Here is a 27,406-nt window from a genome sequence, read left to right on the forward strand (position 1 = left end):
CGACTAAATATATATACACATTTTATTTGTCATATGCTCTGAATACAACAGTGAAATTCTTACTTACAAGCCCTTAACCAACAATGCAGTTTTAAGAAAAATAAGTGTTAAAGTAAAAAATAAAAATAACAAATAATTAAAGAGCACCGGTACAGAGTCAATGTGCGGGGGCACAGGTTAGTCGAGGTAATTGAGGTAATATGTACATGTAGGTAGAGTTAAAGTGACTATGCATAGATACTAAACAGAGTAGCAGCAGCTACAAATAGTCATTTGCTCTTCAGGAGCCTTTTCGACCTAGACTTGGTGCTCCGGTATCGCTTTCTGTGCGATAGCAAAGAGAACAGTCTATGACTAGGGTGGATTTGACCATTTTTAGGGCCTTCCTCTGACACCGCCTGGTATAGAGGTCCTGGATGGCAGTTTGATCTGAATGCGTAATCCACTGTCTCATCATCCCAGCAGGCACTTTATAAAATTGATCTCCACTATAAAAAGCAGCTAGACATTATCTCACATTTCTTTTAGACTAACATTTTGTTTTTCAACAGAGGAGATTTGTATAAATCTTGCTGTCTGTCTCTCTGGCATTTGCAACATTGTTTGAATATTCAAATTCAGTCTCCAGCCGTCCCATAGTAATGAACTTGTCGGGAGTCGGAACGAGGCAGACAGGCAGGAAGCATTTCTCAGCCAGTTGAAATCATGAATCAGCTTGCATAATTTTTATGGATTTACAGTGGGGAGAACAAGTATTTGATACATTGCGGATTTTGCAGGTTTTCCTACTTACAAAGCATGTAGAGGTCTGTAATTTTTATCATAGGTACACTTCAACTGTGAGAGACGGATTCTAAAACAAAAATCCAGAAAATCACATTGTATGATTTTTAATTAATTAATTTGCATTTTATTGCATGACACAAGTATTTGATCACCTACCAACGAGTAAGAATTCCGGCTCTCACAGACCTGTTAGTTTTTGGAAGAATCCCTCCTGTTCTCCACTCATTACCTGTATTAACGGCACCTGTTTGAACTCGCTACCTGTATAAAAGACACCTATCCACACACTCAATCAAACAGACTCCAAAATCTCCACAATGGCCAAGACCAGAGAGCTGTGTAAGGACATCAGGGATAATATTGTAGACCTGCACAAGGCTGGATGGGCTACAGGACAATAGGCAAGCAGCTTGGTGAGAAGGCAACAACTGTTGGCGCAATTATTAGAAAATGGAAGAAGTTCAAGATGACGGTCAATCACCCTCGGTCTGGGGCTCCATGCAAGATTCCACCTCGTGGGGCATCAATGATCATGAGGAAAGTGAGGGAACGGCCCAGAACTACACGGCAGGACCTGGTCAATGACCTGAAGAGAGCTGGGACCACAGTCTCAAAGAAAACCATTAGTAACACACTACGCCGTCATGGATTAAAATCCTACAGCGCACGCAAGGTCCCCCTGCTCAAGCCAGCGCATGTCCAGGCCCGTCTGAAGTTTGCCAATGACTATCTGGATGATCCAGAGGAGAAATAGGAGAAGGTCATGTAGTCTGATGAGTCAAAAATAGAGCTTTTTGGTCTAAACTCCACTCGCCGTGTTTGGAGGAAGAAGAAGGATGAGTACAACCCCAAGAACACCATCCCAACCGTGAAGCATGGAGGTGGAAACAACATTCTTTGGGGATGCTTTTCTGCAAAGGGGACAGGACGGCTGCACCGTATTGAGGGGAGGATGGATGGGGCCATGTATCGCGAGATCTTGACCAACAACCTCCTTCCCTCAGTAAGAGCATTGAAGATGGGTCGTGGCTGGGTCTTCCAGCATGACAATGACCCGAAACACACAACCAGAGCAACTAAGGAGTGGCTTCGTAAGAAAAATCTGCAGTGTATGAAATACTTGTTCTCCCCACTGTATAGACAAAGAAATGTCAATTGAAAAAAGGTCAAACGAAACAAAGTGCAGCTTGTCTTTCCAGCTTCAGTTTGAAGTGATTGTGTTAGCTGTGTTGTTGGCTAGCTCCTCTGAACAGTGTCCTGACGAGTGAGCACATTTGCTAGGCGAAATCGCGCCTCATTAGCTCATTGTTATGGATGTATCCCAAAAAATGTAACTTGAAAACAGCTTAAACAAATGCCAATGCAGCTACTTTTCTGTTATTCTGGCTGCACTTTTTGACGTGTCTGTAAGTTAGCTGTAGTTGGCTAGGTAGCAAGCAAGGGATAAGAACGTTGCCAGCCAGTATGACAATGGAACATTTAGAACGAACGACTGGTTGATGATGATTCAGATCCTACATACATTTGTTAATAGTTCCTTTTCCCTAAATCAGCTGACCCAGTGTTTATATTTAAATGTAAAAAAATTGGATTGAAAAATAACAACTATTTAAAACAAAACCAAAACAGATTTGATATGTTTTTCTTTTCAGAATGCACAGAAGTGAAAGTGCTTTATGTCACCAGCCCCGAAACAAAAAACTGTACTATAATATAACCGGACGAAGTCCTCTACGAATGTCCTTTACGAATGTCCTTTACGAATGTGGTTTGTAATGGTTGTTTTGATAAGTCTCGACAATCCTGTGACACATTTTTAATTGAACATGTAAGCAATTAGCATTCGAATAAATCATTTATGTATTATGTATTATTGACTTTGTCTCGGGCCTAACAACACCCGTGCCAATATATCCTTCAAACACCGGCTTCTCGTTCATCATCACTTACGCGTGTGCCCTGCATGCCCTATCAATCATCCTCTCTTTGACTGTCCGCCAAGCAGTAACAGGTCAGGAGAAAAAAAGGTTCCAAAAGGGTTCTGTGGCTGTCCCCATTAGGAGAACCCTGGTTGGTTTCAGGTAGAACCCTTTTGGGATCCAGGTGGAACCTAATGTCTCCTATGGAGACAGCCAAAGAATCCTTTTAGATTCTAGATTCTTTTTCTATGAGTGTACTCCAGACCAAACATACAGTAACGCAAGACAGGATGTCTTCATCTGTTGCTGTCTAGTGAGTCATGTCTTCCCAGCGAAATCATGCTTTTAAAAACCCTCACGTTGTCTCTCTAATAAACCAATCTTCCAAGTGGGGTTCCTAACATCATTTAAGATGATGATTCAAAAAGGCATATGTCTCCTTCACTAATAACCCAAACACACCCCACGAGAGATCACAAGAATGAGTACATGAGCTGCTACGCTTGTGAAAAACAACACCACCACTTTAGCCCTAATTTCGTGGTTCTGTTTGCGATTTTCCCCAGCCTGGGAAGAAATAGTTGCTTTGACTCAGACAGACTCATATAGACTACCATGCTAATGAGGAAGACAGTCCTGGGATGGAATAGTTGCTTTGACTCGGACAGACTCATATAGACTACCATGCTAATGAGGAAGACAGTCCTGGGATGGAATGTCCTCTGAAGCATATAGACAGCGTAGGCCGGACTGACAAAATTCGCCACATCCCCATTTCCTCTCCTTTCCTCTCATCCCCCTCTTCCCAGGACACTCAAGGAGAGGACAGGGTACATCTACATGCTATATTAATAAATGAGTCTGTCGTTTGTGTGGTGTCTGATTCTCTGTCTACAAATCACAGCCTGTTCGTACTTGTCATTTACGATATGGATTGATGCTAAATAAGATGAACATAGCCACGAGATATAAACCACACAACATACACATTATACTGAACATACCACCTACACATTCATGCGTGCACACACACACACCCACACAAACCCAGTGTGTAACCGGTTGGCTGTTCTCTGCTCTGGGCTTTGTGATATCTCATGACACATGTAGTGTTTCCAGGTCTGCTCCTGTCAGATCCTATTTCACTCACACTGAGGCGGAGTGTGTGTGTACGCGCATGTGTGTGTGTGTATGCATGTGTGTGTGCATGCACGTGTGTCCATGCTAAAGTGTCTGTGTTTGTGCGTGTGTGTATTTTTGTTTTTGTGTGTGTTTGTGTGTTAGAGAGAGGCAGAGAAGCATTCTAGGAAAGGCTCTCCTGTAACACATCTCAATCCCCCATGTCTGATTGATTCTGACAGGGTGATGACCTCACTATGTCTGATGTTTGATTTGTCGGCTGACACTCAGTGACCCCGACCTGTTTACCCACACTCCTTTGGGGCACCCCCTATACATTTGTATCTAGACACAGAAAAACCTGGGAATGATATTTGGATTTATTTCTGTAGAATTTGGGTGTAGTAATTTGTCACAGAAGGCTAAGCAACTCAGCTTTTTCTGAGCAGAGAGAGAGAGAGAAAGGGGGGAAGGAGAGAGAGAGAGAACGAGAGAGCGGGGGGGTGCGAGAGAAGGCAGGGAAGGAGGCTATAGGGAAATCCTGCTTTGCCCTGTACAGAGAAAGTAGCATCCAACATGTATGGTCTTTAAAAAAATCCAGTTTCTCATTTCTCTCTCGCTTTCTTATTCTTCCTCTCTTTCTCTATAGTCGACCCATGTTTAAGTCCTCCTCCTCCCTCCCTTTCTTTCTGTCTTCCTCCCTCTCTATCTAAACTCTTCTCTCTCTGTTGTTCTTATGTCTTACATAAGCCATATATCTGAAGTGCATTTTGCTATATCACCGTCTCATCTCTTAAAGCTAGAATCCAGCCTAGTGGTTAGAGCATTGGGCCCGTCTTTCCTTTTTTTGGGTTGTCATTGGCAGGTACCTGGTGACCCACCTGATGGAGGCGGACCTCAACAATATCGTCAAGTTTCAGAACCTGACGGACGACCACGTTCAGTTCCTCATATACCAGATCCTCCGGAGTCTCGGTAGGCCTGTGTGTGTGTGTTTTCATAGGTGCAGGTATAGGTTGTCATAGGTACTGTATGCAGTTGAAATATTTGTCTGTTTTGCAGTATATCCATTCAGCAGACATCATCCACAGAGTAAGTTACATCAAACTTACAGTGTATGTCAAAAGTTTGGACACACCTACTCTTTCAAAGGTTTTTCTTGATTTTACTATTTTCTACATTGTAGAATAATAGTGAAGACAACAAAACTATGAAGTGTTAAATCAAAACATATTTTGTATTTTGAGATTCTTCAAAGTAGCCACCCTTTGCCTTGACAGCTTTGCACATTTGGCATTCTCTCAACCAGTTTCACCTGGAATGCTTTTTTCAACACTTGTTGGCTGCTTTTTGGTTGGAGCGTTGGGCCAGTAACCGAAAGGTTTCTAGATCGAATCCCCGAGCTGACAAGGTAAAAATCTGTCATTCTACCCCTGAGCAAGACATTTAACCCATTAAAAGACAGTTAACCCATTAAGGCAGCTACCCGCACCTCTCTGATTCAGAGGGGTTGGGTTAAATGCGGAAGACACATTTCAGTTGTAGAGCTGAGTAGGTATCCCCCTTTCCCTTAGTTGCTACATTCATTTAACTTCTAAATGAATGATATATACCCATTGATTCTTGAAGAATCTAACTTATATATGCCTCATGAGCTAAGTTCAACTGTCGTACCCCATCAGAACCCAAAATATAAGCTTGCTTTACTCAAATGTTTGCAAACAATGTAAATGTAAACAAGCACTGTATAGCCTCAAAACTAGAAGTGTGATATCATGAATGAACATTTCCATGTAACCATTGCTCTGTCTATGAATTTTAGAGTGGTTACATTTCTCCAGGCCTATTCCTCAGCTTTTTACCTAAACAGAAGTGGGGTATCCGCTTTGTCATTGTTTTAATGAAGGATTCTAGCTTTAAGTGGTCATAGGGCCTATCTTACGTCCTAATGGTCTTAGGGCCTATCGTCTCCAGCTTACTGTTTCAGGGGGCTTTATAGTGGTAAGTGGACCCTGACAGAACGACATGTGAAGATTACCATGTGATTATGGTGACTGTTAACACTATGGCTAAAGGCTTATCCCCGAGACCAGGCCATTCAGGGCAAAAATCATAACCAGACCTCCTCTTTAAACACTGAGAGTCTGTCGTTGTTAAATAAATACTTGAGTAAATACTTGAGTAAATATTCCGTTTGGTTTCAAATTCGTTGACTGCCATTTTGCTTCTTGAAATTTATTTGAACTTTTAATCACTTTCCATCCACAAACACAACCTTTTATGGACATAAGAGTGTACATGGCTAAGAGAAATGTACTGTAGACGTTAATTACCTGTCAAAGTTAAAGTGACCAGGAAGTAAGAAGCAGAACATTTGGAGTAGCGACACACCACTGTGTTTTATACTTAAAAAAAAAACACTTATACATTTTACACTGGGTTCGGCTGGGTTTTTACCAACTCCTGGAGCTGACATTAGCAGGCTAGCTCGATTACCTGGCTGTCACTGTCAAAGCTTGTCTCACATCGTGGTTGGTTCCTGTAGATCACTGTTTCTGATATCTGAGTATAAGCACGTCAGACTTCAGTCGTCTCCTCGGTCTACACTACTGGCTTAAATCCTGTTGTTCCTCGATGGATTTGGAGATCAATTGACAATTTTGACAAATTCTGGGTGAGGCCCAAGTTTTGGATGGCTTGCATCCAAACAGGAGTGGGGAAAGTGTTCTCTCGGGCTAACATCGAGGAGGCTCTTACAAAACATTGACAAAAAAACGCACAAAAAAACACTGCCTATTTCACGTCGTCGACATTTGGTGTATAATTTCACTGCAAGGAAATGCTTCATTCTGCAGGAGTTAATATTAAGGCTGTGAAAGGTTATAGACCTACAGTCAGTGTCCAGATTTCAGGTTTCATTTAACCCACCTGAACAATAGGCTACCGTTCCCTTGACGTGCCATGAGCCTATTTGAAGTTCAGCTCTTGTGACTGTCGAATGTGTATAGTGCATAATACTGCTATCATCCTCTGTTATAACGCTTCACCAAATCTTTCCCAAAAAATGACTTTTACTCTTTTATTTTCAACTCTCCATTTCGCAGCTTTTCCCTTATTGAATTATACTCCGACATTGTCCTTTTTGATCTACGTGAACTTTTTCTGCCCAAAAAGCATTTGGTGACCCTCTGAAAAGAAATCACACCGGACAGTTGAGGTAATTATGGACAAAGATACCTCTATTAATTCAGTTTTTAATGGAGCGGTAGGGTATCCTAGTGGTTAGAGCGTTGGATTAGTAGTCGAAAGGTTGCATGTTCGAATCCCCGAGCTGACAAGGTACAAATCTGTCATTCTGCCCCTGAACAAAGCAGTTAAACCACTGTTCCTAGGCCGTCATTGAAGATAAGAATTTGTTCTTAACTGAAAAATATTTTTAGTTATTTAAATTCCGCCAGAAATAAGATAATGGCCTTCATTAGAAACCTTGTACCTACTGGCACTGTGGTTGGATGCCTCAGTCCAATCGACATTAGATGACGCATATGGAAATAAATATATTTATGAAGAGATAGAATATCATCCCGAATGAGAGAAAAAAAAACGTTCTGCCGTTCCCATGTTCAATGCCAGTGCAAAATCAAATATACGTAAACATCACGCAGAAAGGCCAAGGACTGTAATAGCAGGAGTGGCAACGGGAAAACCCAATAGTCATTTTATTCTGAGCTGGAAGCAGTATTGGATGACCATCCCACCACCCACCGTTCATTCTGGACAGTGCTGTGGAGGCTAGAGTTATTGAGCCGCTGAGTGCTTTATAAACTTTTTTTTGTAACGTGAAGAATAGTCTAATTCAGTTGCAGATTAGAAAATAATAGTAATATTATAGTCTACAGTGGCTTGTCTATGGAAATGTTATAGAAGTCCACACTGGTTAGATCTAAAGGTACAGGTGGAAAATTAGGCCAACACATTATACCTTGCCGTACACTTGTGCTGTGACTCCATCATAGTCTGTCCAATGATCCCTAATACATTTGTAGTTCAGTATGTCTAGATGAATAAAAGTCACAATGTTACTAAATTATCACTGATCAATGATTTGGAGGAAATCAAACAGTCATTTTTTCAGCATGTCACATTTTTGTTGCTTTGGTAAAAAACCATTTAGGCCTATAACCTACTTAATAAGAATCTGACCCCTGAAATATAATGCAATCCTTTTTGATTTGATTATATTCGGTGAACCTTTTAGCCTTTTCCAGCCAAATCGCTAGCAATAAAGTGCATAGCTTTCTGTAAGCATGAGTGAGGCCACTTCCACGGTTACAAATCATTCGGAATTAAAACAAAGATCATGAGTTGATGTATTCCCAACATGTTCAGTACACACTGCATGAAGGCATAGATTGCCTGGCAGTGAAGAAGAGTGAGGGCGAGAAGGATCAGTGGGATGAGAGGGTGTGAGGGTGTAAGAGGGGATGAGCGAGGCGAGAGGGAGTGAGAGAAGCGAGTTCTATACCTGTCAAAGTCCCCATTGCAGAGTGCTCTGACTGGAATGGTGAATGACTGCCAAACTGGATTCAACGTATTTTTCACCACCTCTGTCTTATGGCAGATAGTAAACCTGCAGGAGAGAGTGAGGGGGTAGAGAGAGGAGAGAGGGGAGAAAACAGAGAGAGTTGGGCAGGAGTAAAGAAAGGAGATCGGAAAGAAGAGAAGACCAGAGGGGAAGAGAAAGATAAGCGAGGAGAGACAGACAAGGACAGAATGTATCCGGTTAAAAGACAGGCAATTCATAGTGTTGAAAACAGCAACTTCATGATAGCGTCCGTGTATAATCTTTGTTTACCGACATCGCTGTCCAAACAAAGGTGTGTGTTTTTGGCCTTCACTATTATAATGACTCTCTCTCCTCCCTCACACAGGTGTGATACAATTTGCATATTGTTTTGATACTTGAGTGCCTTACCTAACGGGGACTGCACACCAACCCAGTGTGTCCACCCACCACAATTCTGCTTGAGCAGATCTAGATTTGCACAATATTGTGTGTTCCCTCTGTTATCCTGAGCTGTGGGATTTACTTCATCTTGCCTCGTTGCCTTCGGTCCTTTGGCCATTAGAACAGCACGGTCCATTTAGCAGCATCCGCCAAGTACTCATTTCTATGTGTGTTTGTGTGTGTGCCGTGCCGCCCGCTAATTTGTCCCTCTCCTCTCTCCTACACAAACACTTTTAGCACATCTGTGCTGGCCACTATCCCCTCTTGTCACTTTAAGAAATGCCTGAATGAAGATAAGGGCTAAGAAGTGCAGGCTCTCTCTAAACCAGTGGCCCTTAAATGGTCTGACACCGCTCGCTGCAAGGGCCTCTGGGACAACAGTGTGCACTCTGGTAGCCTGTTAGGGGATTGGGGGGTGTTGTATAGCGCATTCTCTCTGGGTATGGCTCATGCACACATACACACATACACACGTACACACACACGCTGGAAGCCTGTTAAGGAATGGGGAGGTGCTGTATGGTCCCTGGTGGGTTTGGCTCAGTCCTGCTAGTGTGTGTTTAATTTATTTATACAAAGACCTGTTTGCCTTCTGTGTGTTCTCTCTAATTGCATTCTCCACCGCACCAATTCTCCACTGCATAATTTGTCACACTGTAGAGATACAGTAAACCAGTGTGATTGGTAATGCAAGACATGACACCCACCATTGTTCTGAAATAGTTTAGAAACGGATAAGATTAGCATTCCTGCAACATTATTTTGTTGGAATATAACTAGATTTCTGGGAAATTAAGCTAATTGATTGCACCCAAATTGGACATTTTAATTTGTAGGATTCATTGAATATTCAAGAAATATAGTACCTAAGAAATGCTTTTCTAATAATGAGTAAGACATGAGGAATCCAAAGAAATTGTCAAAAGCCTCCCACAGACCTCCCAGACCCCACCCCAATCCCAACCCAACAAAGAGTATACAGTACAGCGTGTTCGGAGTATTGTTTCTTCATCCTATGTTATGTATTCTCAGTGAATTTAGGTTTTTAAAAAATTTAAAAAATTTAAAACAGTGTTCAGAGAATTTTGTCATTAAAGGTATGTTTATGTCCCATCCTTTATGTCCATATTACCTTGTTATGACCACTAGGTGATGTGGTTCCTGCTATTAGGTGATTTTTATTAATACCCCCTCATGTTATAGGGATAGTTCACTGAAATTACACAATGACATTGGTTTCCTTACCCTATAAGCAGTCTATGGACAAGATACTACAGCAATCCATGTTTTGGTTTTGTTTACCTGGCCACTGATTCAAATGCTAACTTTTTTGCATTTGTGGCACAAATCCAATGCAAGTCAATGGTACCTATTATCATTTTTGCATTTCATATCCACATTTTCTGTTAGTAACATCATTGAGTTACACATTCGTTTTTTGATATTTTGGATGATTTGGACATGAAGCATGAAAATGCTAACACAGGTACCATAACCAAAGCATGGGTTGCTGTCATACCTTGTTCATAGACTGCTTACATGGTAAGGAAACGAATATGTGATTTTGTAATTCGGGTGAACTATCCCTTTAACAGGATCAGGATCACAGAACACAGAGCCTTACGTTCCGTCTTCGTTGCTCCTGTAGAACACCATGAAAGGATCTGACTTGCCAAAGAAGTCCTTCTTGTCCAGTTTGTTGGCACAGAACTGCATCGTTGCGCTGTCCTTTGGGGGTGAGGAGAGAGAGAGAGAAAGAGAGGGAGAGAAATATTTCAACTTAATGGTTCAGTTGATTAATATTGTTGTTTGTGCTTTTTTCCCCTGTTTGTTGTAGTCACTCATCTGTTTGTGTCAAATGAAAGGCAAAATGCATTTTGCATTCTAATCAATTCACCACTACTGCCACAATTACGACCAAGCCACCTCCATCTCAGTGTGTGTGTTTGTGTGCGTCTATGTGTGCGCGTGTGTCCGTGTGCGAGAGCACACGTGTGCTTGTGTTTCATCTCTTGCAGTAGGATGAATATGAGAGCTCATTAGGGGTACACCGGGAGCTCTTGGGAGAAACAGAGCCACATAAATTCTACAGTAATGATGCCTACAAACCAACCCTACTCATCCCCATGTTCCAGAGAAGGACTGTGTCCCAGATGGCACCCTATTCCCTACATAGTGCACATGAAAGGAATAGGGGGCCATTTGGGATACAGACGAGATTATGTTACAACCTCTAACTCCCTGGTGCCTAGGTCAATCTCTGATGGTTGGGGGGGGGGGGACATGCCCTCCAACCAGTCAGTAATCCCCAGTCGAACCAACACTGATTCCACTGGCCAGTATGACTGATCCTAAAGAGTAGCACAGCAGCATGAGTAAAACTCCTCAGGTCAGACAGTCCCACTAATGTCCTCTCAGACCTGTCACAGACAGCAGACACTGTGCCTGATCGTTGACCGACAAATCTGCCAAATTACAAATTCAATTGCTACATCACCGAAAAGTTATTATAGCTGAAACATTCCAAGACAATGACAATCCATTTCAGGAGAAGTTTACTTTTATACAAACAAATCTCTATTTTTGAGAAACTTTCCCCACTCGCGATACACTTCCCCATGGCTCATTCTGCAGTATGGGAGGTGCGAATAAAAACACCAATTAGAAATTGCAAAGCTCTCACAGTATAGTGATGCAGGGTCTTTAGATGTTGTGCACATTAAATTGTGTCATTCCGAACTTTATCTGCAACGTTTCAGTGCATTTTATACCCCATGACTTGTTCCACATTGTTTTATTCTAAAATTGTTAGCTCCATTCAATCTACAAACGATACCCCATAATGACGAAGCAAAAACAGCTTTTTAGAAATTGAATAACAAAAAAAACCTCCCGTAAAATATAACATTTACATAAGTATTCAGACCCTTTACTCAGTACTTTGTTGAAGCACCTTTGGCAGTGATTACAGCTTAGAGTCTTCTTGGGTATGATGCTACAAGCTTGGCACGCCTGTGTTTGGGGCGTTTCTCCCATTCTTCTCTGCAGATCCTCTCAAGGTCTGTCAGGTTGGACGTGAAGCGTCGCTGCACAGCTATTTTCAGGTCTCTCCAGAGATGTTCCATCGGGTTCAAGTTCGGGCTCTGGCGGGGCCACTCAAGGACATTGAGACTAGTCCCGAAGCCACTCCTGCGTTGTCTTGGCTGTGTTGGTCGTTGTCCTGTTGGAAGGTGAACCGTCGCCCCAGTCCGAGGTCCTGAGCGCTCTGGAGCAGGTTGTCATCAAGGATCTCTCTGTACTTTGCTCCATTCATCTTCACCTTGATCCTGGCTAGTCTCCCAGTCCCTGCAGCTGAAAAACATCCCCACAGCATGATGCGGCCACCACCATGGGGATGGTGCTCGATTTCCTCCAGACGTGACGCTTGGTTTTCAGGCCAAAGAGTTCACTCGTGGTTTCATCAGACCAGAGAATCTTGTTTCTCAAGGTCTGAGTGTATTTAGGTGCCCTTTAGCAAACTCCAAGCAGGCTGTCCTGTCCCTTTTACAGAGGAGTGGGTTCCGTCTGGCCACTCTACCATAAAGGCCTGATTAGTGGAGTGCTGCAGAGATGGTTGTCCTTCTGGAAGGTGCTCCCATCTCCACAGAGGAACTCTACAGCTCTGTCAGAGTGACCCTTGGGTTCTTGGTCACCTCCCTGACCAAGGCCCTTCTCCCAGAGTGCTCAGTTTGGCCAGGCAGCCAGCACTAGGAAATGTCTTGGTGGTTCCAAACTTCTTCTATTTAAGAATGATGGAGGACACTGTGTTCTCGGGGACACAATCCTGTCTTGGCGATCTATGGACAATTTCTTCGACCTCATGGCTTGGTATTTGCTCTGACATGCACTGAGAACTTTGGGACCTTATGTGGACAAGTGTGTGCTTTCCCAAATCATGTCCAAACGATTGAATTTACCACCGGTGGACGCCAATCAAGTTGTAGAAACGTCTCAAGGATGATCAATGGAAATGGGATGCACCTGAGCTCAATTTCGAATCTCATAGCAAAGGGACTGTGTTTAAAAAACTGTTTTCGGTTCGTCATTATGGGGTATTGTGTGTAGATTGATGAGGAAAAAAACAAATTTAATCCATTTTAGAATAAGGTGTTAACATAACAAAATGCGGGAAAAGTCGACGGGTCTGAATGCTTTCTGAAGGCACTGTGCATTCCATTTTGTTGCAACTCGAGCTAAACATCTCTGTCCATTCTAGCAGCAGGCTACACAGAGAATGGAACAGGTGGATAGGGAAAACCATTCGAGTTGCACAAAATGGGATATAACGTTGTGGATAAAGTTTGGAATCACACCATTTCATGTGTACAACATCTAAAGACCTGCATCCCTACATTGAGAGCGTTTCCTGTTCTACAATTGCGTATTTGGGTACAAAACGAGGATGAGGAAGTGTATCGCTGGTTGGGGTAAGTTTCTCAAAAACAAGTGAAATCACAAGGAAAATTATGTCTGGACACTTCTATAACATGCCATTTACATTCAAAATACAGAATTGGTTGTAAAAAAGCTAAATTCTCCTTTAAGAATGTAAATTAGCAGTAAGACTTGAATAATTCAAAGCGTTATTCTAAATTACTGTTGTTGTCTGTCTAACTCTGTCTCTCTCTGGGGACCACTATGTTTGTTTGCTAAAGACATTCTGAAGAAGCTATGGGCCTGAGTCCCAAATGGCACCCTATTCCCTACATAGTGCACTGCTTTTGACTGGAGCCCAATGGACCCCGGTCAAAAGCGGTGCACTATATAGGGAATAGTGTGCCATTTGGGACACAGTTGCAAAAAAACAAAAAAACAAAGAGCCATTATTCTGTAGGAGCTCCTTGTAAATCAGCCCGGGCAGAGTTTGTAGCTGGCTAATCTTACCATGGGAGTAGAGATTGAATAGCTTTGTTATCTAAAGAGCTGAAGTGCCAGCAGACAGCCAAGGCAGTGGGCATCAGGAAGATAAACACCTCTCCTGTTGTTGTTGGAGGGCCCGAGGCTCTACACTGGACACTACCGGCGCTAGCTGCACCTCTTAATGATACTGCTAATGGCTTTTTAATGTTGAAGCAGATCTACTTTGTGTGAGTGTGATGGTTTGTGTTTGGGTGAGTGGGAGAAAGTGTGTGTGTCGCTGTGCATGGTTTGTGTGTGTCCGTGTGTGTGTCTGTCCTAGGTCCTGTCTCATTATCACTCTCAGTCAGACTTAGACTGCAGGCTGTGTTCAGTGAGTACAATCACACTCCTCTCCACGGGGGCCGACGTTTGAAATCACTAAAATACTATTTAATGTAATTTTTCCCACCATTCATCCTAATTCTCCTAGGTATGGGTCTCAAACTTGTTAAACGTGTCAATAAAACATGTATACAAATAAATGAGTGACATTCATGATGTTCTGGGTCAAGAAACAAGATGCTTGCTACACAGGAATGGTGCAACCATTCTGATCAGAGGCTGAGCAACACACTCAACACGATTTTTGACAAACTATGATTTATGCCCTCGGATCACCGACGATCTGATGGATTTGTGACTTTTTTACACGCATCAAACATTTGCCTCTATCTCTTATCAACCCTGGGAAGAGAGCATCTGAAAGAGGACATTCTCTGCAACATTTAGACAAGGGAAACTGTACTTAGTGTTCTATGTTTACTGTACTTACTGTAAACGAGTCTAGTGACAAATTCGGCTACATCTCAGACTGCCTTTGGGGAGTTTTGACACTGAGGGTTTGTACATTTCTGATAGCATCTAGTGACTTTTCCCACTGAATTCTGCCGCAAACGAGCGTGGGAAAAGCTGTCTGTGCAACAGAAGTCACAGCAATGTCACAGCACAAGGGGAGGGGGTGGGAGATGGGACGCAAACACTATGACGGGTACTGCAGCTGTGCCGCAGCAAGACAAATTGGTGGTGTGACGTTGTCATGGCAATGGCAAAACGTCATCTAGCGACTTCTAGCAACAAATCAAGGCGCCAATAGCGACGCTCACTGATGAATAGTTGGCAACATTGAACACCTCGTCAAAGAGATCGCATTTATTCTGGGAGACCGCAAAACATAACTTCTAAATTCAAGACAGGAGAAGTAAATTGTTTCAGATGATAATAAAAACACTTTTCTTTTAGTTACTTTTTTTCTCAGCTTGTTTCTAATCCTTTCTAGCTCGACAAACTAGATTACCCAGAGTAGCTAGCTAGCAAACCAAATAGCTTTGAAGCCATTAGTGTGCATCTTCTATTATTTAACTATCTAGGTGGTAGATGTTTTACTTTTGTAAACAGGGCAGAGGAAAGCAACATTCACCACCACAGAAATGCTGTTTATATTGATATTTATACTGAATTAAGCACTTAAGGGACCTCATGGGCACCATTAACCTTTTCACATAATTTAAGGATACATTTAACCTCAATATGCTTTGTGCAACTGCTTTAAATGAAGGGAATGTTAAGGGAAAAGGGGAAAATGTACATAAAATGTTTTATGCATTATCTACAGAATAGGGTGCCATTTGGGACGGAGCCTGTATCTTCCCTATGGAGCGATTAAAATCGACTCAGTCCATTCTAAAATAAATATAAGAGAATGGAATTTCACATTGTCTATACATTCTACTTCTATGGTTTGACTTAACATGGTCACCACTCCCTCTAGCTCCTCTGTCATCTCCATACCCACCATACTGCTTATTTTTGTTCATAGTGCTTAGTTTTTTCAGATCAGCAGTAATACAGTTGAAAAGGGAATTTGGAAGGTAATTCAGGGCAACAGAGACACCATCTTGGATTGTTGAATACAGGGACCATTTTTTTTGGAGGGAGCACTGAGAACTAGCAATGTCCGGCTACTAACTCAGACTAACATTAGCGCCTTCGCATTCTCATTGGGAACAATGTTTAAACTAGTGCTAGTGTTGGTCAGTGTTAGCGCCACAGCACTCCCATTTGGATCAATGTCAGAATAGCATTAACGCCTTAGTTTAACATTGTTCCTAATGGGAATGCTATCACTAGGGTTGGTCAAAAGTTTGGACACACCTATTCATTCAAGAGTTTTTCTTTATTTTGACTATTTTCTGCATATTATAATAATAGTGAAGATATCAAAACTATGAAACAACACATATGGAATCATGTAGTAACCCCCAAAAACATCTGGTTTGCCCTTAGTGGGACTAAACTTTATTTTTCAAACGGATAATGACCGAAAACACACCTCCAGTCTGTGTAAGGGCTATTTGACCAAGGAGATGGATTGCTGCATCAGATGACCTGGTTTGGGTTGAGTTGGACCATAGAGTGAAGGAAAAGAAGCCAACAAGTGTTCAGCATATGTGGGAACTCCTTCAAGACTATTGGAAAAGCATTCCTCATGAAGCTGGTTGAGAGAATGCCCAGAGTGTGCAAAGCTGTCATCAAGGCAAAGGGTGGCTACTTTTTATAAAATATTATTTAATTTGTTGAACACTTTTTTGGGTTACTACATTATTCCATATGTGTTATTTCATAGTTTTGATGTCTTCACTATTATCCTACAATGTAGAAAATAGTTTTCAAAAATAAGAAAAACCCTTGAATGAGTAGGTGTGTCCAAACTTTTGTCTGGTACTGTAAGGCATGACGTATTTGAGGAATATCCACAGATCAGATTTGTTGAATGTGAGCTTGCCAACCAAGGCCAACCCATCCCGGGTTGACTTCAAAGTGCGATGCGAATTTAAACAAAGGTACGCTACAGCAGGACATGCGCCATTTCTATTGAAAAAAGAAAATTTCCCAGACTTTCCCAAAAACAGATGTTCCAACGTGTAAATGAGAGAGAGGCCTATTAGACTGGTTTTCAGGGTTGCCAACTTTTGAAGAAAGCTTGGAGTGAGATTTTCTTTGTGAATTTCATTCCTTGGCACAACTGCTGGACTTGGCGTCCTCCCCCAGGACTATTTTACTGTTTTAAAGCAAATCTATTGCAATTCTACGTGTTTTGTCATGGCTTAGGCCAGGGTAAAAAACTTTTTTTTATGATAATAAATAAATAAAACATAGGTCAGGTGTATTCAGGATGCTTTACATTAAATGAACAAATATTTTTTTAGGTAGTTTGACACTTTAGTTTGACACAATTCAGATAGTAATGAAATGAGATCGGGAGACAGGCAAATGCTAGAAACAGTGGGAAGGTTGGAAGCAGTGATTGAGCCTTGTTGTGTTATTACTACAGCAAGGCTCTGCACAGGATCTTTTAATATTAATGGTTGATTGCAGTCGGTAACCAAATCATAGATTGCAGTCTCCTTGTCCATAGACTGCTTTCAAGGTAAGAACACAAACATTTTGTCATTTGGGATCGAAGTCGCAAATTTAAAATAGGGCTAATTTCGTATAATCTCCCAACCTTGAAGAAAGATCGAATGAATATCAGTATTCCGGTGGTTTATTCCTACTAGTTGAAGATCCTTACCAAGATCTTACTCTACATAGAAAAAAATATTATGCGTTTATGAGTTGAGTCCCCTTACCATCTCTGCCTAGCATGTGCACAATAGTAAAATAAAATAAATCTATTTTTGATTCCTGGAGCATTCAATATCCATTGCTTATCTGCATGACTTATTAAAAACTGTCCATGAATCACTACAAAAATACGTCGCCTCATATAACTCACTTTCAAAAGACACAAGGAGGCATGTCATATTTCAAATTTGTGATTACACTGGCAAAATTGGGAAGAAGTGGAATAATAAAATAAGTGTGGGGAATAACAGTAGTTTTCTTGCTGCCAAGCACAGTAATTACCCTATATTTTAGCCCATTGTTAAGATTGAAAGTTGTTCCACTGATCAGGCTAAATAAAGTAAATTGTCAATGTTGTGCGCTACTGGTACGAAGTCAGGTGCAGGAGAACAGTGAGTTGTGATCAGGCACACTTTTATTTGGAAAAAGAACAAAAGACAGACGCAACTGCGTCAAAAATCCTCCAGCCACAGTTAAAAGTCAATAAGCGCGAAATCATAAATATAAAAATGTATGAGAAATGCATACAACGGGTCAAAATACGATACCCGGGGGAAAACCAGTCTGGTGCATCTTACTCAACACGTAACAAAACAATTTCACACAAAGACATGGGGGGGGAACAGAGGACTAAATACATGCAGTGTGATTAGGGAATTTAAACCAGGTGTGCAGGGAACAAGACAAAACAAATGGAACAATGAGAACATGGATCGGCGATGGCTAGAAAGCCGGAACGCGGCCCGAACAAGGAGAGGAGCCGACTTCGGTGGGAGTCGTGACATAAATAGATAATAAAAATGTCTTGAAGACAAGATGCCATAAATCTGCCCTCAAAACCTAACTCAATTATTTTCTATTTATTGTCCCCCCCCTCTAGAATAAAACGTACAATTTTGGGTTTACAATGTTTGACTCAATTATTTTCATAGTTACAAATCAGGTCACCCTACCAAACTTCCCTGCTATAAAACATACTGCCGGTCTGTCTGCTGGCGTTTCATTGTCACAGCATAAATGCCAATCACCAAACAAGGGGACTAATGCAAATTGGGATTAAATCGACTTTAGTACATGCTGTCAAAAGGCTGCATTCTGCAATAGGGACAGGAGTAACATCAACTTAATTCTGTTGCCAACATAGTACATAAAACAGTGCTGTGTCAAGACATGATAATGATAGAGGCTCTGCATGTGGTGTAAAACTGTAGGCGCAGAAACTCAAACTTCAAAACGATTTGGAGCACAGTTGAAAAGAACACGCTGACAATACAATGGACTAATTAGAAGAATAAAAGCACTACTTTTCAATGTGTGAGATATGAGGTATGCATTGAGAGTGTGACAAGATGGTCAAATACGTGTGTCTCACGGCCAATGTGTGAGAGTTGGCAGCACCCAGAGGGATTTAATCCTGACCACAAAACAGTTGCTGACATTTTTTGACCATTCTGGAACTTTTCGGGTTTATGACATAGCCCTCTAGTAATTTAGTAGGATCTCTATGGCTGTTCCAGCCTCATTAGAGAGCTGTGACACATACAGTTCCTTGCAAAAGTATTCATCCCCCTTTGCTTTTTTCCTATTTTTTTTGCATTACAACCTGTAATGTAAATTTATTTTTATTTGGATTTCATGTAATGGACATGCACACAATAATCCAGACTGGTGAAGTGAAATTCAAAAAATAATTTGAAAAGTGGTGTGTGCACATGTATTCACCCCCTTTGCTATGAAGCCCCTAAATAAGATCTGGAGCCACCAGTTACCCTGAGAAGTCACATAATTAGTTAAATAAAGTCCACCTGTGTGCAATCTAAGTGTCACATGATCTGTCACATGATCTCAGTGTATATATATACACCTGTTCTGAAAGACCCCAGAGTCTGCAACACCACTAAGCAAGTGGCCATAGGACCACTTTAAGCCGTACACTCCACAGAGCTGGGCTTTACAGAAGAGTGGCCAGAAGAAAAGCCATTGCTTAAAGAAAAAAATAAGCAAAAGACTCCCCAAATATATGGAATAAGGTACTCTGGTCAGGTGAGACTAAAATTGAGCTTTTTGGCCATCAAGGAAAACTATGTCTGGCACAAACCCAACACCTCTCATCACCCCAAGAATGCCAACCATGTTTTCATCCTCAGGGACTGGGAAACTGGTCAGGATTGAAGGATTGATGGACGATGCTAAATAGAGGGAAATTCTTGAGGGAAACCTGTTTCAGTCTTCCAGAGATTTGAGACTGGGACGGAGGTTCACCTTCCAGCAGGACAATGACCCTAAGCATACTGCTAAAGCAACACTCGATTAGTTTAAGGGGAAACATTAAAAAAAAGCCCAGACCTCAATCCAATTGAGAATCTGTGGTATGACTTTTAGATTGCTGTATACCAGCGGAACCCATCCAACTTGAAGGAGCTGGAGCAGTTTTGCCTTAAAGAATAGGCAGAAATCCCAGTGGCTAGATGTACCAAGCTTTTAGAGACATATCCCAAGAGACTTGCAGCTGTAATTGTAATTGTGTTGTTTTGTTTCACAATAAAAAATGTTTTACATCTTCAAAGTGGTAGGCATGTTGTGTAAATCAAATGATACAAACCCCCCAAAAATGTATTTTAATTCTAGGTTGTAAGGCAACAAAATAGGAAAAATGCCAAGGGGGTGAATACTTTTGCAAGCCACTGTACATGCCCCCTCGTAAAGTCTGTGATCAACATTGGATGGGTAAGGTGGGCAGAATGAGTTTATCAATATTTGAACGGGTGGGGAGGATTGATGGGACGGTGGGGTGCCTGGGGACAGGAACACACAGGAGGTAGAGGAGAATGACGGAGAGAGTGAGATCTGAAAAGCTTGGTATTGTGAATGCTGGGTATCATATATCATGTCTGTGGTAGTGAAGAGGAGAGGGAAGGGATGAAGAAAGCTTTGGTAATGTAGAAGGCAACAGGGTGGTGGTGATGAATGAAGAAAGGGTTGGGAGAGAAAGAAGGGGACAGGGTGGGTGCTGGTGGTGGTGGTGTAGACGAGAGAGAAGGGGATGAATATAGACAAATAAGGGAACAGGGTGGGTGGTGGTGGTACGTTGGAATACAAGGAGAGATGGGCAGGAAGGACAGAAGGGATGCAAGTCCTGTTAGTTCCATACCTGCTGCTTTAACGGAGGGAGGCATGAAAGACACATGGATCAGAGGGAGAGAGAAATAAAGAGAGAGAAGATAGGGGACATTGTGATTCATTTAGAGCCCCTGTTGAAGGAAGAGGCTGGGACAGGGGGAGAGAAGGATGAGAGAAATATGACAAGAAATCTGTGTTAGTTTGTTTGGTGCCACATGGGGTTGCTATAGGGGGTACGTATATTGTGCATATGTTTGTAAGTGTGTGTGTTTGAAGAGTGTGTGTGCATGCATGGCTGTGTTTGTGTACGTGTGTGTGTGTGGTCTCTCTCACTGTACTGGTCTTGTTACTGTACATATTGCTGGTCAGTGACAAGTCTACTGGTCCGTTTAACAGCTGTACTGTTTGATATAAGGTCAGTCAGACGGCTGGGTTTTAATTAAAGCCTATTTAGTTACACATTACGATCAGCTGTAGTAGCTTTTACAGTCAGAGCTGCACAGAGCATCAATATAATCCACTATTGATTCCTTCCTCTCGGTCTGTCATTTTTTCTCTCTTTGTCTCTCTCTCTCTCCATCTCCCCCTGTCTGTTTCTCTCTATGTCCCTCTCTGTATTTATCCCCCTATCCTCTCCCCCATCTATTTCTCTTCTTCTCCTCTCTCCCTCCCTACCTCTCCTCTTTCTCTGTCTGTCTCTATATGTCTCTCACATCAGTGTCAGATCTAGCCTAGTACTGAGAGCCATATAAATGACAAAGATTACAGAGCCTAGAGATGACAGAGCTTAGATATCAAATAGATATAATCTGTCATGCCATAGCTCAGTGGAGCCCAGTGAAGAGCTAGGAGAGCCAAGGGGACCATTCAACCTCCTCTCATCATCTCACTGTGTCATTTCATTAGATACACACCGTTCCACTGATATATCACACCCATCACAGGCTACAGTGACAAGTAGCCTAGCGGTTAAGAGCATTGGCCTAGTAACCGAAGGGTCGCTGGTTTGAATCCCCGAGCCGGCAAGGTGGAACAATCTGTCTTTCTGCCCTTGAGCAAGGCAGTTAACCCCCCAACAACACCTGCTCCCAAGGTGCCAATGACATGGATGTCAATTAAGGCAGCCCCCACACCTATCTGATTCAAAGAGGTTGGGTTAAATGCAGAATACACATTTTGTTTAAATGCATTCAGTTGTGTCCACTATTAGGGTAAAGGTGGCCGCATACACCGGTTCGGTTGGCACCTAGTAGAACTTGGCTAAGCGAACATCTGTGCTCGTATACTCCCTAAAGACATTCGCTTGAAAAATGAGAACTACAATATTACTGTTGTTTGTCCCTCTTGGGCCACCGTAGCAACAACATAGCCAGAAACAATTCCTCAAAAGACTAAATTAATCAAAGATGTATCAGGAAATCTGTCATTTATTTTGACATTGTGGCCGAAGAGGTCTTAGTCTTAATGATGTTTGTTGCACTATTTCGCATTATTTCTCAGTATTTCTCAAGTGAAAGAATGTGCTTGAAAACTAGTCATCTCTCATTCCATGACAACAAACACTTCATTTTCCCACTCCTACTAGCTGTAATACTGTTGACCAATCACCTACGAAGGGGGCGTAGACTTCCGCTACCGAACTTTGACTTGCCTCAAGATTTTGTTTTGTGTGCACAAACTGTTTAGACTGGGAAGCATACGGTAACCTTAAAAGTACGTGTGAAATGTGTGTGTGTGTGTGTGTGTGTGTGTGTGTGTGTGTGTGTAAATCAGCCCCATCCCATTCTAATAGCTGAACGGGGACGCTACATCCTTGTTCATTCCCTAAACGCTTAGAAAGGTTAGAAACATCAACAGTCTTTCAGCTAGGTTGAAAGTCTCTCAGACAACTCCAAGGATGTTCTGTACTGTATGTCCCGTTTGTCTCCTTTATGGATCCTGTGTGCTTCAATAAGTAGGTGCTTCATCTCTTTGTGACCAGTAGACCCAAGGACCCAAGGATACGTATGTATTCCATCATTCTGATCTGTGAAATCTGTCTGAACATTTTGGCCTCAAGTCAACTGTAACTTTCTGCATAAATCTAAAGTGAGTACTGTAGCTAGAAACCTTATTCACACTGTATCTACAATCAGACAGTAACAGACTAACACTGAATACAGTGTCAACATGATGAGCTATTAAGGATGTCTTAGAAGCAATGATAAGCGGTAGTATCTCCGTTATAAATCTGCTATAAGCAATGATACGATTAGTCTAGGGTATTCCAAACTTACCCTACAAGATCTGGAGTACTGCTGGTTTGCTGTTCTACCTGAGAAATATAATTGCACCCACCTGGTGTCCCAGGTCTAAATCAGTCCCTAATTTAGATGTAAACACTGAAAAAAAGCAGTGGGACTGGTTTCAAGGTCCAGATTTTGAATTTGAGGGATATAGGCAGTTGTAAGAGTAAGCAGTAGTGCTATGATATTTATATGATATTGTGTGCCGTAACAGTGATGGTAATGTGAGAAGGTAGATTTGTGCTTTCTCTGCGGTTATATACAGTACAGTATGAGGATATGCAGTGACAGGTAACAGGAGAATTATGCTTAAGTTGTACGTAGTGACAAGGCAGTTAAAAGGAATATCAGAAAGTAGTGGTGTTTACAGTCTACTTCACAGTGATAGTATTGTCAGAAGGTAGTAGTAGCTCTACTTACTCTACAGTTTCCCAGCTCCTCTGCAGATAGAATTATGGTGCCACATTTCTTCCCAGCTATCCCCCTGTAGAGAACAGGGAAAGAAAGAGAGAGGACAACACATGGTTGCGTTTAGCCAGGTGCAGGTGTAGAGGTGTCTGTACAGTAGAGGTGCCAAGTTCCAGTCCTCCAGGGCCAGAGTGTCTGGATCTGTTGGCACATATTGATCAGGAAATGTCAATTAGCTAGAGATGGAACACACCTGGTTGTCCAGGTCAGAATGAGATACTCATTTGCATGTACCAGAATCGGCACGCTACTCTGTCACTGTCCATGGTGCTGAAAGCAACCAGAGCGCAAGGTTGAGAGTTGTTGTCCGAGGTGCTGAATAGAGTTCTCCTCTCTACTTCTCTTTTTAAACACCATCTGTCACCCTTCAGCAGTGCCTGCTTTTCTGTTCTTTCCCTCCGTTTAGGAGACATAATAACTGGACAGATTACTGTTATGATCCATATGTTTAGTTTTATTCTAATGCCCTCGAACGAGCGTGTTATGAATGTCATAATTTGAGTTTTTACAGTTTTACAGATCAGTGAACAAAGCAGCCACCAGCAAAATATGGTAATATATAAGGAGAGAGAGAGAGAGAGAGAGAGAGATAGAGAGAGAGCGAGAGGATCACTTAGGAAGATGACAGACAGAGATGAGAGAGTAGGAGAGGAGAGGTGGGGAAACACCTGAGGCTGAGTGAAAAGCACCTTTTTGACTTCTCACTCACTCTCTCTTTGTTTTTCTTTCTCTTTCTCTCTGTCTTTCTCCCCCCCTCTTTCTAGCGACTGTGTGTATAAGAGCCTCGGTACCAGCCCTCATTTAAAACCCATCATGGATCCATCGTGCCTCTACCAGACACTACAGGCTGCTTCTCAAATATCCCATAATTCCTCTGACCTTTGTAATAACCCAGCCATGAGAGTTACAGCCGCCATTAAAGTGAGTTGTTAGTTTGTGCTGTTCATTATGCACTAGAGGGAAGTGGTGTGTGTGTGCGTGTGTGTGTGCTTTGGTGTGCGTTTGTGTGTGATGTCTCTCTGTTTGACCAGGGGGTTTAATGACACCGGCGTGGATGTCTGCTAATTTGCTCATTCATCAATGGACGTGTGTCACGAGAGGAGGGGGCTGTATCTTAACAATGTGACAGGACTGCGAATGGGCGAGGTGGCAGTGCAGGGTTGTGTGTGTGCGTCTATGTGTGTCATTCCCCATTATCCTTATCCATCTCTCGCTTTGCCTCAACGTCTCTCTCCCAATATCCCCTCCCTCCTACATGGTGAAGCTGATGTTCCAGTATGAAGCTCATTGGTGCTGGTTGAAGGTCAAAAAGGCAGTGGTCCCTAAGGATCCCTTCAGATCTACACTGCCAGGTCACTCAACGAGAGGAGAGGGTCAGGGAATGGATTCATTTATTCATTTAGAGCCCAATTCAGACTAAGGAAATGCTCACTTCTCAGTGATTGGTATTCAGACTTACCTTATGTAGGTACGTAATGGACTTTGCAGGTGGGTTTCCTCGCATCGGCTGAATAAATTGAATTCAACTCTGAAAACCCTCCCACTTGCTGGCCAAAATCATTTATTATGGTGTTTTAATTCAATAGGGTTTTCAGTACATTTATCTAAATCCATCCATTTAAATTTGGTGTACCTTTAATTTTATTAAGCCATGTAAATCAGTGGAGGCTGTTGAGTGGAGGATGGTTCATCATAATGGCTGGAAAAGAGTGAATGTAATGGTATCAAACACATGGAAACTATTTGTTTGCTGTATTTGATACCATTCCACTGATTCCGCTCCAGCCATTACCACGAGCCCATCCTCACCAATTAAGGTGCCCCCAACCTCCTGTGATGTACTTACACACATATTGGTCTCCTTTCCAGCACCAATGGGTAGATTTTTTAATACTCTGATCATGTAGATTATGCAGGGTTAGACAAGTATGTATGAATCATACATAAACAGAGTTGGAGAGCCTTTAAACAGTAAATATATTGATTCATAAAAAATACAGTAGTTTGATTCATCCTGAAAGTTGCCATATTCCTTACATTTTGGAATGTGAGAAAAGTGGACAATAGGTTGAACAATACTCCTAGAAATCTACCCTGATCCTCACTAATCAAGGAACTGTGATGACAATGGTCCAGTCATCGTGAACTGTGAGCCAGGCTCCAGGTTTAAACTTCTATGTACGGTCTGCCTTCCACAAGGATTCAAATACTGTAGGAAACATGTCCCAAATGATTGCACAATTTCTATTACGTTAGCCTAACGCAATCCACTTATTGCTAGCCATCCTCAGGAACAACCGCATAGACCTGACAGAGGAAAGAAAGGTCAACTAATTATGAAGCCACAGGCCTAGAGTAAAAATGTGGAATATCGACACAGCTATTTATACTTTATTGTGGAAAAGAGGCCCGAAATACCTGTCATGCTTTTCAGTTTGCTGAAATTACTATTTTCACATTTGTCTCCAGTAATCACAAGGTAAAATAGATCTAAAACAACTGTCCTTTTTATTTAAATCCCATACTTATTGCCCTCCAGATTTTAATTACAGCCAGTTTTCTACAGCAGGAAGAGAATCCCGCAGCAACAGGAAATGTGAAATATTGTTGTTATTGTAGGAGTTGATGCACTTTTTGTTAGGGCAAATTAAGTCTGAGTTTTAAAGTGGAAATTACAAACTTTAGAAGCCTTTTTAAACCTTGAATACATTGTATATTCTATTACAATATGCAAATGCGGCAATATTTAATAAAAATATGCACATATTGGGGCCTCCCGGGTGGTGCAGTGGTCTAGGGCACTGCGGCGCAGTGCTAGCTGTGCCACCAGAGACCCTGGGTTCGAGCCCAGGCTCTGTCGCAGCTGGCCGTGACCGGGAGGTCCATGGGGCGACGCCCAATTGGCCTAACGTCGTCCGGGTTAGGGAGGGCTTGGCAAGGGATATCCTGGTCTCACCGCACACTAGCGACTCCTGTGGTGGGCCGGGCGCAGTGCACGCTAACCAGGTCGCCAGGTGCACAGTGTTTCCTCCGACACATTGGTGCGGCTGGCTTCCGGGTTGGATGCGTGCTGTGTTAAGAAGCAGTGCAGATTGGTTGGGTTGTGTTTCGGAGGATGCATGGCTTTCAACCTTCATCTCTCCCGAACCCGTACGGGAGTTGTAGCGATGAGACAAGATAGTAACTACTTACAATTGGTTACCACAAAATTGGGGAGAAAATTCAACAACAAAAAAAGCACATTTGCATAGCGCATAAATACAATATTTGGAACACTGGATGAAGTTGGCCTAATTATTTTAGCTTTATTTTGATAAAGATAATGTTATCTAGAATAAAAATGGAGAGTATGAACCGACCTTCAATTGGCCCAAACAGACATTTATTTATGTTTAGATCCGATTTTTTGGCCCGGTCTGAACCAAAGTAATGGTAAGTAAAGTATACTTCAGTACAATACAGTCCAGCACAGTAGAGTATAGTACAGTATAATAAACTGTATTGTACCCTACTTTACTGAATTAAACTGTACTGTACTCTACTGAATCAATCTCTACTGTCTTGTACCATACTGTACTGAACTGTGCCGTACTGTACTATGCTGTTCAAACCTGAGAAACATAGCTAAGGCGTCTATCATTCGTTCAGATTTGGTCTGGTCCGGACCAACCACATTTGTATTTGTTTGGGGGGGTGGAGCTCATTAGAATAATAACCAGAATTCTTTGCAAGTGTTTGTTTTCGATTTACATTTTGGTTATTCAGCAGATACTCTTATCCAGAGCGATTTACAATCATTGCATTCAACTAAGATAGACAAACAACAACATATCACTGTCATAGCAAGAAAAATATATTCTGTAAATATACTTCTGTTACTGATAATGTTATTGTAGTTGAAGTTGTCTGTTCTGTAGGTTGAGCTACTTTTAACATCATCGCTGACAGTTTTAAAGCTTTTGAAAAGTAAGTGCATGTGACAGATGGGAGCAATAATAAATATACTATGTTGCGATCTTCAGTTGGTTCCTCTTCTATATTAAATGGATTTAAACATAATTCTTGTGATATAACGCTAACATCATTGAGAATGTATGTGCAGTTGAAATCTGGCCATTGATTCTACAAAATATGTATTT

The 27,406-nt window shown here is 41.9% G+C and overlaps 1 protein-coding gene across 1 annotated transcript in view; it reads right to left on the minus strand.

Moving 5' to 3' along the window:
• The window catches only part of LOC115135483 (copine-5), a 213,797-nt gene that overhangs the window by 57,871 nt on the left and 128,520 nt on the right, over positions 1 to 27,406 (minus strand). Inside the window, exons 7-9 of the mRNA XM_029670220.2 lie at positions 23,220 to 23,283; positions 10,457 to 10,560; positions 8,350 to 8,454 (exon numbers count right to left, since the gene is read on the minus strand). Of these exons, the coding sequence (XP_029526080.1) occupies positions 8,350 to 8,454; positions 10,457 to 10,560; positions 23,220 to 23,283 (273 nt within the window). The remainder of the gene's footprint in view (positions 1 to 8,349; positions 8,455 to 10,456; positions 10,561 to 23,219; positions 23,284 to 27,406) is intronic.

This window comes from Oncorhynchus nerka, linkage group LG2, assembly GCF_034236695.1.
Source record: "Oncorhynchus nerka isolate Pitt River linkage group LG2, Oner_Uvic_2.0, whole genome shotgun sequence".
Taxonomy (NCBI): Eukaryota; Metazoa; Chordata; class Actinopteri; order Salmoniformes; family Salmonidae; genus Oncorhynchus; species Oncorhynchus nerka.